The sequence below is a fragment of the Bactrocera neohumeralis genome, chromosome 4 (assembly GCF_024586455.1).
Source record: "Bactrocera neohumeralis isolate Rockhampton chromosome 4, APGP_CSIRO_Bneo_wtdbg2-racon-allhic-juicebox.fasta_v2, whole genome shotgun sequence".
Taxonomy (NCBI): domain Eukaryota; kingdom Metazoa; phylum Arthropoda; class Insecta; order Diptera; family Tephritidae; genus Bactrocera; species Bactrocera neohumeralis.
This window is the reverse complement of record NC_065921.1, coordinates 31,512,612-31,525,078: the sequence shown is the minus strand read 5'-3', so window position 1 is coordinate 31,525,078 and position 12,467 is coordinate 31,512,612. Positions and strand designations below refer to the sequence as shown.

General features: G+C 35.8%; 1 protein-coding gene across 3 annotated transcripts in view; it reads right to left on the bottom strand.

Annotated features, from left to right (window-relative positions):
- Window positions 1-1,183: 1,183 nt before the first annotated feature.
- The window catches only part of LOC126756566 (photoreceptor-specific nuclear receptor), a 74,249-nt gene continuing 62,965 nt past the window's right edge, over window positions 1,184-12,467 (bottom strand). For all 3 annotated transcript variants that reach the window (XM_050469739.1, XM_050469740.1, XM_050469742.1), the window contains one exon: window positions 1,184-3,968. In XM_050469739.1, coding sequence (XP_050325696.1) covers window positions 3,786-3,968 — 183 coding nt within the window. In that variant the 3' untranslated portion in view covers window positions 1,184-3,785. The remainder of the gene's footprint in view (window positions 3,969-12,467) is intronic.

Here is a 12,467-nt window from a genome sequence, read left to right as displayed (position 1 = left end):
CAAAGTCAACTATAGATAGTGGGGCTATATATTCGGTACGTATGGGCTTCAACAGTTTTGGCTGGATTTGGGCAATTTTTGGTCAGGTGGCACACTTTAAAGGAACTATTTGTGCAAAATTATATACTGTTATATTAATTATATGGGAAATAGGCGTGGTTGTCCGATGTCACCAATTTTTATACTGTAACATAGGAATATAAGGAGAATGTCACGTACTAAATTTAGTCCATCGTCATCTTGATCATTTATATACAACACTATATCTATCCCGCTTAGTTTTTAGTGATACATACAACCGTTAAGTGATCGAAACTATTGTACTCTGTAGCAGCAGGTTGCAAGAGTATAAAACTAAGGTTTTTGGAGTCGAATATATTGATTTTTATCGTACAATATATGTATAAAATAAATCAGCAAGCAAGAAAGTGCTTGTCTGAATGATAAATGAAACATTTCACATCATTTAAGGTAAGTAAGTAAGAGGTCTTACTGGTTGCCTTTAGTTTTGTGCTCTCTTACACCGTCACAGTTCCTCTCCTGCAGACCACTGCTCTACAATGTCCTTTAACATGCCGCCATACACAAATGAGTTTCATCCGAGGATATACTATTAATGATAGCAATTTATTTTTATTGAGGAATTTTGATTTATTAAGCATTATTTGTATAATATAAAAATATTTCCATAATAAATATAAATACACACAAATTCATAACAATATTAAAATTTTTAAAATATAATCTAATAACAAAATTAAAATTGCTAAAATAACGCACACTGCGCTTCCTGAATCCTGTGGCTGCAACCGTCCATTATTTGACTTTTTTTAGCTGTTCTTGCATACAAGTGAAAGTTCGTTATTCAGGGGTCGAATCGTTACATCCGTGCACGGACCGGCAAACATACGAAAGAAAATTACGTGATGCGTCAATCGTATGCGGTGATTGGCATTATACATACATATGATAGCAAACGGATCGTTATGTATTTTCAATTCACAATAGTTTTAAAATTCCACATTGCTTTGGATCGTATTTTTAGATCACAATAGATGTGGAACTGTCAAAATTGTTGCGAAATTTTCAATAAACTAACAAAAGCTAATTAAATATCAAAATAGTTCCAACTTTGTTTTATTTGAGCTCTAGTGAAAGTGATGGGGATAAAAACATAGTGCGGAGATAGCTAAGAGATCGTAGCAATAGCGTAGGTATAAAAAACAACAAATTGTGAAACCTCATTAACAAAATTTGGTAGATGTAACGTTGAACAAAGCATCGGAATCTTAAAAACACGGTGAAGAATTTTAGGATATGGCAAGAGAGGAAGGTATCACCCCACAAAGGTGGAAGATTTGCTAACGTTTGTGACATTACATAACATCTGCATAAAATTTACAACAAGTTGCGAGCCTCAAAATTGCGATTCTTATCACACACAAGAAATGGACACCGGGGTAGCGAACCGCTTCACCGCAATCGACCAAACGATAAGAGATAAAATAAAGTATTCTTTCATACATTTAATTAAAAAATGTATATGTCCTTAACCTTGTAAATAATTTTATTTTTATTGTAAACTAAAATACAAAAATTTTGTTCATATAAATAATATTTTTTTTTTAATTTTTAATGAGATATTCCATTCATTGCTTTCTTGTTTATGTCCTTTATTACTAAAAATTATAAAACACTTAAAATTTTAAAAAATTTTGCTCATATTTCCATAAATTTATCTATTACGATTGGTAGTTCGCGTCCGAACGACGATTCGAACGAACGGATACGTTTATATACTCGTTCACGTATGTCATCATGCCAGATCACGATAAAAGTGTTACGATCACGTACGTCATAATACGAAATACAGGCTTTTACGTGACGAGTGATACGTTCACGGATGTAACGATTCGACCCCTGTTTCTGCGGAGCAAGGAGTAATAACCATTAGAGCCTGTGTATTTATGAACATGTGTATACACACGTTTACCATATTAGTGTACAATTTTGTAAATTAGCTGTTTATTTTAAGATAAATGATGGGTTTTACCAATTTTTTAATTGAAAGGCTTATTTGTAAATCCAAATTATAATTTCTTTGTAATATCATAGGAATTGTAGATGCAAATCTAAATAGGCATGCGCATCGAGATTTATAGCCATTTTTCCTGTTCCCCCCATTGCGTGGTGTATTCTTTTTCGAAGTTGTGTTTTTCGAAATTCCCTAAGGTGAAAACTACAAATTGGTACTCAATGAAATTTGATTTAGCATTTGCACCTTCTCTATTTTTAATAGCCTTCTCTGCTTTTAACAAACATTTTCACGGTGTTTGAGGAGGTATTAAGAATATTTGCTCTGAGTGAATTTAGTTGACCTTAAACTCATTGTGGGTGTGGAGTCACCCCAGCTTTTGACAAATTTCCAAACCAAGAGATATTTATATTTAAGTTGAATTTCAATATGTCCGATTCTTGCCATTTAGCCAATTAGGTGTTTCATATATGTACATACATACATACTTGTAGTCTCATAAAGTTATAACGAACCGAAAACATAGCGTTGAGAATTGTAATTGCATAAACTCATTTTTGTATGTAATCCCACATAAGAACGGAAGAATAATATTATGTACCGTATTTGGTTGAAATTGCTCGATTGCTAAGATATCTTACATTTTAATCAAGTTATCGCTTTAAAGAACGGACGGGCCGATGGACAGACAGTCACACGGAACTTAACTCATCTTCCTGATCATATCTATTTTGATTAGTTTGGAGTGTTACAATCAACCGTTAGCTGTACAAAGCTATTATATTCCGTCCGTCCGAAACTGGGAATGCGGGTTCGTTAGTATAAAGAAAGTTCCGAGTACGTGGATGGGCGTAATCAGACCACTGCGAAATCACTTTTTCAAATTTTTAGGCCACAGATACCCTTGCTATTGTGATCCCCTGTGCCAAATTGCATTTCTATATCTTAGTTTAGTGCTTAGTTCGCCTTCCTTTTTTACCAAGAAACAAGTTTCATCAAGATACCTGATCTTATAGACAGACAGTCTGTCGTCTCGTCACCCTGATTATATTATGTATATACATATAAATACCTATTCCCAATTTCTATCTCGATTAGTTTTAGGCGGCGTCATATATGTACATATGTATATGAACTAGAGAAAAGTATGAAGAGGTTTCCATTATTTTAGAATCACAGATGTTAATGTACAAGTACATACATATGTATATCGGATACACTCTTTGTGTTAAATATTATTTCGATTGCTGCATTTACCATTTAAACTGTGGCATTTAAAATATTTTCAAACTGTAATAGTATGTGTAAGTACTCAGTGCTTTTAATACTTAATCTTTTAAAACGTTTTTGACGGATACTTTAATCTAATGGGATAACGTGATATAACGGATTGATTTAAAATTAACCTAAAAATAACAATAAGACACACATTTTTACACACCATTGGTCAAAACAGAATTTGAAGTACGAGATTGCTATGGTTTCTATTGCTGATTTTGATTTCTTATAAAATTTACATTTATTTTCAATTCAGGTTTCAGGTTTTTCAGGTTTCCGCTTAAAGTTTGGCCCGTTTTTAGTTTAAGATAAAAGTGAGCAGCGGTAATAATTATATACAAAACAAACGCTCTTCTATTGTATAATTTTTTTATTCTTGGTATAGGAACACATATCTCCTTGCTGTAAGAAATATTCGTATATGTATGTACATATTTATGTATACAAATATTTTTAAAAAGCCATCATCATTTCAGTTCTTATACATATCGCAGAGCACTTTTTCCATTGGCGTATTTCCAATTGTACGTTGAAAATATATTAGTTCGATTTTATGAGAATTCACAGATCGTAAAAGAGGCAGCATCAGGAGTAGACGTCCAAATCGTGCGATCTGCGTAAGAAACTGTGATTTTGTGTGTTGAGATAGCATGACCTAGAAGAAAATAAAACATCAAATTTGAAAACTCGGAAAAACACATATGTATGTATGTAAGAAAATTATGAGCTACTATAAAAATCAACAAAAGCTTTATTCGTACTATCGGTCTGTTCAACACTTTTTTTTAATTTGTTTTTGAAAACAAAGGTGGTTGCAAAATCATGTATTCAAATTGAGCAATAGCAATATTGCACAAGTGTAAACAAACTAAAATATGCTATTACTAAAACTGCCAAATGCCTTAAAGGGCACGTTCTTAAATACACTACTCCCGGTGCGACGTAGTCGACATTTTGGTAAAAGATTTCACCGTCAGGACCTTGAAACCAAAAAAAAAACTATACATATAAATTTTTTTTAATATTTACAACTATAGTCTAGACACAAGCTTTTTTGAACACTTGAAAACCTGGCAAAATGGCAGCGATTTAAAAGGATGAATCAATAACAACATAAAGTTATCGAGTATCTTTATAGTTTTGTCAGAATCGTGCCAAAACTAAAAACAACACAACTTTTGTGAAAACGCGTTTAAAGTTGACTGATCGATGTGAATGTGAATTGACTTCTTCAATCTGCTGCTGGAGAAAATTATTCGAGCTGCAGAACTTAATCAGCAGGTACAATCTTTTATAAGAGTGTACAGCTGCTGGCGTATGCCGATGATATTGATATCATCGGCCTCAACACCCGCGCGTTAGTGGCAGTGAACGAGGGCAAGACGAAATATCTCCTGTCATCAAACAAACAGTCGTCGCACTCGCGACTTGGCTCTCACGTCACTGTTGACAGTCATAACTTTGAAGTTGTAGATAATTTCGTTCATTTAGGAACCAGTATTGACACAACCAACAATGTCAGCCTGGAAATCCAACGCAGGATTGCTCTTGCCAACAGGTGCTACTTCGGACTGAGTAGGCAATTGAAAAGTAAAGTCCTCTCTCGACGAACAAAAGCCAAACTCTATAAGTCGCTCATAATTCCCGTGCTGCTATATGGTGCAGAGGCTTGGGCGATGACAGCAACCGATGAGTCGACGTTACGAGTTTCGAGAGAAAAATTCTGCGAAAGATTTATGGTCCTTTGCGCATTGGCCACGGCGAATATCGCATTCGATGGAACGATGAGCTGTACGAGATATACGACGACATTGACATAGTTCAGCGAATTAAAAGACAGCGGCTACGCTGGCTAGGTCATGTTGTCCGAATGGACGAAAACACTCCAGCTCTGAAAGTATTCGACGCTGTACCCGCCGGGGGAAGCAGAGGAATAGGAAGACCTCCACTCCGTTGGAAGGACCACGTGGAGAAGGACTTGGCTACGCTTGGAATATCCAATTGGCGCCACGTAGCGAAAAGAAGAAACGACTGGCGCGCTGTTGTTAACTCGGCTATAATCGCGTAAGCGGTGTCTACGCCAATTAAGAAGAAGAAGAAGATCGATGTGAATTGAGAATTAATTTTAATTTTAAGTTTTCATTGAAAATAAATTTCCACAAGATAAGTTCTTTACAGTCTTTTTATTCAAAACTTCTCTGAGTCGGAAAAACGAACTATTTCAATCAAATAATCTCATCTGTGTCATGTGAAAGTATAATGTCTAAATAATTTCCAATTGGACTTTGAAATCGACTTATGTATTCAAGAAATTTGATGTAGTTCAGATAAGACAACCATTCCACAATTGAGCTACTATGCATTGAACTAAGAATGTTGCTTATTTTTCAGAAAAATTTCAGGGAAATGTTTTACACGATTTTTTTTAGCTCGAGATATTTTTAAGCACATGGAGTTACATATAAAGAGAAGCAAAAAAAAATTCGATAAAATTGTAAATGGATTAAAACACCGTGTAATCCGCATAAGAGCGGAATTAGCCGAGTAAAAAAAGACAAGAGAATTTTTTAAACGTCAATATCCGAAATGTTTCTGCCACAAAACAAAAATTTAAGATTTACAATTACATACGTTATAATAAATTGTTACGATTTTGGTTATTAGGAGAAAGCAATAAATATAGTCTAAAGGTTCGTTTAGGCCAAAATTTTATATCAAATATTTTAACAATAAGGGTTTAAACTGCAGAAGGAAAAGGAAATAAAACCAAAACACTTGCTCTGTTTCTCCATAGTGCATAGATTCTTCACTTCCCTTTCTTTATTAGGTTATAGTAAGCTAGATTTTCCCAATATGCTTTAAACTTAATTTGTTTTCCAGTCGTACTTTAGTTGGAGCCATGTGTAGAAGTTCACGCAAGAGAGGAAAGTTCTCTTTTATTACATATGGCTTAAGGGGGTATTCTCATGTAATCACTTCGAAAAATCGATTTTTTTTTTTATATTTTGACAGTAAAACCTATTAAAAACATGCTGTGAAAAATTCAGACCGAAATTCATAGTACAGTGGTGCTCCAGTATAACGAACGCCGATATAACGAATGTTCAATATAACGAACGCTGTTTTTCAATACATTCATGACTCTATATAACGAAAGCTGGAAATTGGATGAACTCGATATTACGAATGTATGGCGTTTGTATTTGGCTTTGGTTGTATTACAACAAAAACAATGCAGGCAGTTAAATGCCCGTTAGTTCTTTTTATACTCTCGCAACAATGTTGCTAAGTTATTATAGTTTTGTTCACATAACGGTTGTTTGTAAGTCCTAAAACTAAAAGAGTCAGATATAGGGTTATATATACCAAAGTGATCAGGGTGACGAGTAGAGTCGAAATCCGGATGTCTGTCTGTCCGTCCGTCCGTGCAAGCTGTAACTTGAGTAAAAATTGAGATATCATGATGAAACTTGGTACACGTATTTCTTGGCTCCAAAAGAAGGTTAAGTTAGAAGATGGGCAAAATCAGCCCACTGCCACGCCCACAAAATGGCGGAAACCGAAAACCTATAAAGTGTCATAACTAAGCCATAAATAAAGATATTAAAGTGAAATTTAGCACAAAGGATCGCATTAGGGAGGGGCATATTTGGACGCAATTTTTTTAGAAAAGTGGGCGTGGCCCCGCCCTTAAACTACTATAGCTATGTCAACCAAACTCTACAGAGTCGTTTTCTTCAGGCATTTCCATATACAGTTCAAGAATGGAAGAAATCGGATAATAACCACGCCCACCTCCCATACAAAGGTTATGTTGAAAATCACTAAAAGTGCGTTAACCGACTAACAAAAAATGTCGGAAACACTAAATTTTACGGAAGAAATTGCAGATGGAAGCTGCACCCAGGCTTTTTTTAAAAATTGAAAATGGGCGTGGCCTCGCCCACTTATGGACCAAAAACCATATCTCAGGAACTACTCTACCGATTTCAATGAAATTCGGTATATAATATTTTCTTAACACCCTGATGACATGTACGAAATATGGGTGAAATCGGTTCACAACTACGCCTTCTTCCAATATAACGCTATTTTGAATTCCATCTGATGCATTCTCTGTATAATACATGTATGTATATGTACATTAGGAACCAATGATGATAGCGGAATAAAACTTTACAAAAATACGGTATTTGAAAAATATGTAAATGACGTATAATGAAATCTCGATTATCATTTTATCATGCGAGAGTATAAAATGTTCGGTGACACCCGAACTTAGCCCTTCCTTACTTGTTATTATTGAGCTATTTTTTTTTTAAAGAATTCTATTTATTTTTTTATGCACGCTTCATTGCGCGAAATATCAGTTGTGAGTTCAAAGTGGTAAAGTGAGGATATCGCATAAATTATTTAAAAATGCCTTCAATTCGAAAACGGCTTTGCTTGGGTGACAAATTAAAAATAATTGACGGCAATAAAAAGGGGATAACCCTGAATGAAATCTCTTTGAAATATGGTATTCCAAAATCGAGTGTTTGCACAATTTTAAAAAATTTTAAAAACATGCTGGCACATTGAGACGACAATCGTTAAAGAAAGGCGAATATCATACGATGGAAAAGGCTTTATATATGTAAGTGGTTTGTCTCCCAGCGTGAAAAGCACGTACCTATTAACAGAAATATTTTAAAAGCCAAAGCTGTGCAAATCCATAATACAAAATATCCCAATGAAAATTTTAAGGCAAGTAATGGTTGGTTTTGTAAATTTAAAAAACGGTTTGGGATCCGAATTTTAAAAGAATCTGGCGAAAAACTGTCCTCCCAAGCTGATTTAGTGGCACCGTTCAAAGAAAATTAATTAGCTATAGAATTTTCGGAAGAGGAAGAAGGTGATACCGTTACAGCTGTAGCTGTGCCGCCAAAAAAGCATACTGATGCCATCGACTGCTTTGAGAAGTGTATCAAATGGTCTGAAGAAAACAACGTGGAACAGGAAAAAATATTTTTATTGAAAAGCCTACATCAAAAGGCACAGGATCTCAAAATTTCTCGCCCACAAAAGCAAATGAGCATAACAAATTTGTTTTCAGTTGAATAATGCTCATATTTTTGTTATAAAATTCAACTTTTTTTAATTTTATTGAATGCATTTTCCATTGTATATGTATTTATTTCAACCAATGCTTATGAATTCATGAATAAATAGTTATTTTTAAACATATATGTACCAATATTAATTTAGTTTTCGTTTCCGATATAACGAATATTTCAGTTTAACGAACGGCCCCAACATTATATCATTCGTTATATTGGAGTACCACTGTATTTGATAAATTACAGCTCATAGTCGCCGACGTGTCGTAAGCGACTGTCTACCAAGCGCCATGACAAGTCTGCAGCTGCTACGTTTCTAAACGCATTTTTCTCGAACCATCATTTTCTGAAACTGTCATGGTCCAATTTCAGGTGACGATATGTTCTTCTACCCATTTATAGTTATCGTCCCTACCAGAATTGTTTATTTTCGAAAATATTTTCATATTTTTTTAAACGATTTTTAACGAAAAGAAAACAATATTTTCGTGACTTTTTTTTTGAAGTTCGACATTTTTTTTAATGAAATTGATTGTGTTTGGTAGGGACGATAGCCGCAGAACTACTGAATAATAATCCGTTCGATTTTTTTATTTCAGACAACATGAACAGCCGCTATCACCATGACCAGTGAACTACTGTTTTTTGTTGGGGACTACTTTGATTTAAAAAAAATATATATTAAAAATGTAAAAAACGAAAAAATTTTTTTTTGTACATTTCAAAATACAAATAAAAATATATTAAAAAATTTAAATAATTGAATTTTGGTGTCGCATAAAAAAATTTTTCCTAAAAAGTGGTAAAATGTGTGCGTTCACATGAGAGTACCCCCGTAAGCAGCTCACGACTTCCGGTCTTAGATATCCTCTGGTTAGCCAAAAATCATACGTTTGAAGGCCCTTCCCCAGGGTTGTGCGCTGTCCAAGAAATGCGATGGCCTGGAGAGACTGCGTCTCAGAGTACTGGCATTTACTCCGGTGAATGAACGTCTAGCCACAATCCGCATCAAAGCGAAGTTCTTCAACATATTGCTGATTTGCGCCCACGTCCCGACGGTAGAAGGACGATGTGACCAAAGATGAGTTCTATGAGTGCTTGTACCGCACCTATTAGAGCTGCCCTTAACACGATGTCAAAGTCGACTTGGCGACTTTAATGCCAGGGTGGGCAATGAATGTATCTCCACGGGAAGCATCCCCAAGTTGGTTGAAGCTGATCGACAAAGAACGCACATAAACAAACACAAGGAAGGTTCGACGGCGGGAACTGCAATCACAACAGATAGCCGAAAGATTTGCATTCTTGCTCTCTGAGAGCACTTGTTAATAACTCGGTATAAGGAAACTGAGGGACGATATTTCAGGCTCCTTACGTACAGCTGCAACCGAAACCATTGATTTTCAGAAAATTCAAAAGAACAGGTGTTACGACGAGAAGTGCCGTGTCACAGCGGAGAGAAAACAGACTGCCTAACTCACGACGTTACAATCGACCACAACATGTGCGGAATGGGATGGATACCGAGAGTTGATGAGGGAAGCGAGACGTATTTGCAGACAGAAAGAAAGAGATGCCGAAATGCGTGAGCATAACGAGGGAGAGGGCGAACCCCAATTTTGAATAGCGATTACCCGTCTAAAGACAACAAAACAGCGAGGACCAATGTATTCAAATACGGCGGCGAAGGACTGATAAGGAGCATGCATCAGCATCTTTGTAGAATATGGTTAGATGAAAGCATGCCCAACGATTGGACCTTAAGTGTGCTCTGGCCAATCCATAAAAAAGGAGACGCCACAATCTGCGCCAACTACCGTGGGATAAGCCTCCTCAACATTGCATATAAGGTTCTATCGAGCGTATTGTGTGAAAGATTAACCGTCAACAAACTGATTGGACGTTATCAGTGTGGCTTTAGACTTGGAAAATCAACAACCGACCAGATATTAACCGTACGCCAAATCTTGGAAAAGACCCGTGAAAGAGAATCGGCACACACCACCATCTTTGTCGATTTTAAAGTTGCTTTTGACAGCACGAAAAAAAGCTGTCTTTATGGCGCAAAACTAATACGACTGTGTAAACTGACGTGGAGCAATACGAAAAGCTCCGTCAGGATCGGGAAGGACCTCTCCGAGCTGTTTGATACCAAACGAGGTTTCAGACAAGGCGACTCTCTACGACTTCTTCAATCTACTGCTGGAGAAAATTATTCGAGCTGCAGAGCTTAATCGAGCAGGAACAATCTTCTAAATCTTCTATAAGAGTGTACAGCTGCTGACGTATATCATCATTTATATCATTAGCCTCAACACCCGCGCCGTTAGTTCTGCTTTCTCCAGACTGGATAAGGAAGCGAGGCAATTGTATGACTGTCATAATTTCGAAGTCGTAGATTTTTTTGTCTATCTTGAAACCAGTATCAACACCAACAATGTTGTCAGCCTCGAAATCTAACGCTGAATAACTTTTGCCAACGGGAGCTACTTCGGACTGAGTAAGCAATTGAGAAGAAAACTCTTCTCTCGACGAACAAAGACCAAACTCTATAAGTCACACATTATTCCTGTCTTGCTATATGGTGCAGAGGTATCTGAGGAGTCGACGTCACGAGTTTTCGAGAGAAAGGTTTTGCGGAAGATTTATGATCCTTTGCGCATTTGCAACGGTGAATGTTGTATTCAATGGACCGATGAACTATATGAGTTATACGACGACAGCGGCTACGCTGGATGAAAGCGCTCCAGCTCTGAAAGTATTCGACACAGTACCCGCCGGGGAAGCAGAGAAAAAAGAAGACCTCCACTACTCGCTCTAAATAACTAATACGATTATAATAACGGTTTTTACTACACAATCCCACAATAATCCCAAAAGCTAAATTGAATATTTAATTTGAGTAACGAATTACACATTTTAATAAACAAAATGAGTATACGAGTATTGCGGCTAAAAGTCCGGACCGATTGGATTGACTTTTGATATTAATCAAGTATACTGGAGAACATGTATCCACCCAATTATGAAGATAACTCATGCACTGATCGATATATTCGACATAAACTTTGGTAGAATAACTAAAATTTTGGTAAGTATCTTAAGCATATTATATAATACATAATTGAAGCCAACCAGAAGAAGAACTAGGTATGAAACCAAATTAATAAATACTAACCTTTTATTTTGGCTTCACTTAATTTTGGAAAGACAGTTTTAAGATGAAGATTCCTTTACAAACTATTTCATGTATCCCAGCTTTTGATGTAACGGAGACAACATCATAAGCTTATACCAATGGGAGACTTAAAATGTTTTTCCTGGCTATCTGATTCAACTCTCCAGATGGCCATACTTTGCGATCATAGTGATTGGATGTTCGACTATGCCATTCACAAAGAAGCAATAATATTTTGTGTTGCCATTTTGCGTGTCAAATAAAATTGTCAAAACTTTTAAGTCAACGATGACTTTCCGTTTATGGGTGGCATAGTTGATCAGAAAAAAATTTTCATCATTTCATATGTTTCTTTCTTGTTAACCCCATACGCAATTAGAACTGATGGTAACAGATTTTCATTGTGTAATAACACTGCTTTTAAGCCCAAGTGTGACATTATAGGCTTTATTAAAAGAACAAGAGTTGATTTAGTTTTTTTAGAGAGTACATATTTTTACACGATCCATCATGAAAATTCGTCATTAATAATCTGGGTACATTTACACAATATACTAGATCACAGTCATTGCCATCAGTTTTCAAACTTTCTCCAAGTAACAAAATGCGACCGGATTTCTAACACATGTTAATTGAAATATTTTTACACTAAATTCTGCTTTAATAGTGAACGGTGGACTTCAGATTCTAGTTTCGATATGTACAAATCCGGCACTAAATTGGCGAAATTAGCAATTGATTTGGCGAAGGCATCAAAAATGATTGGGACGTTGTTTGCCACGTTGGAAAAAAAGAGGGGAAAAGTTGATGAAGAATTCCGATTGATTTATTCAGAAGCCAAGAAAATGGCGGAAAAACTCGATATTGACGAAGCAAA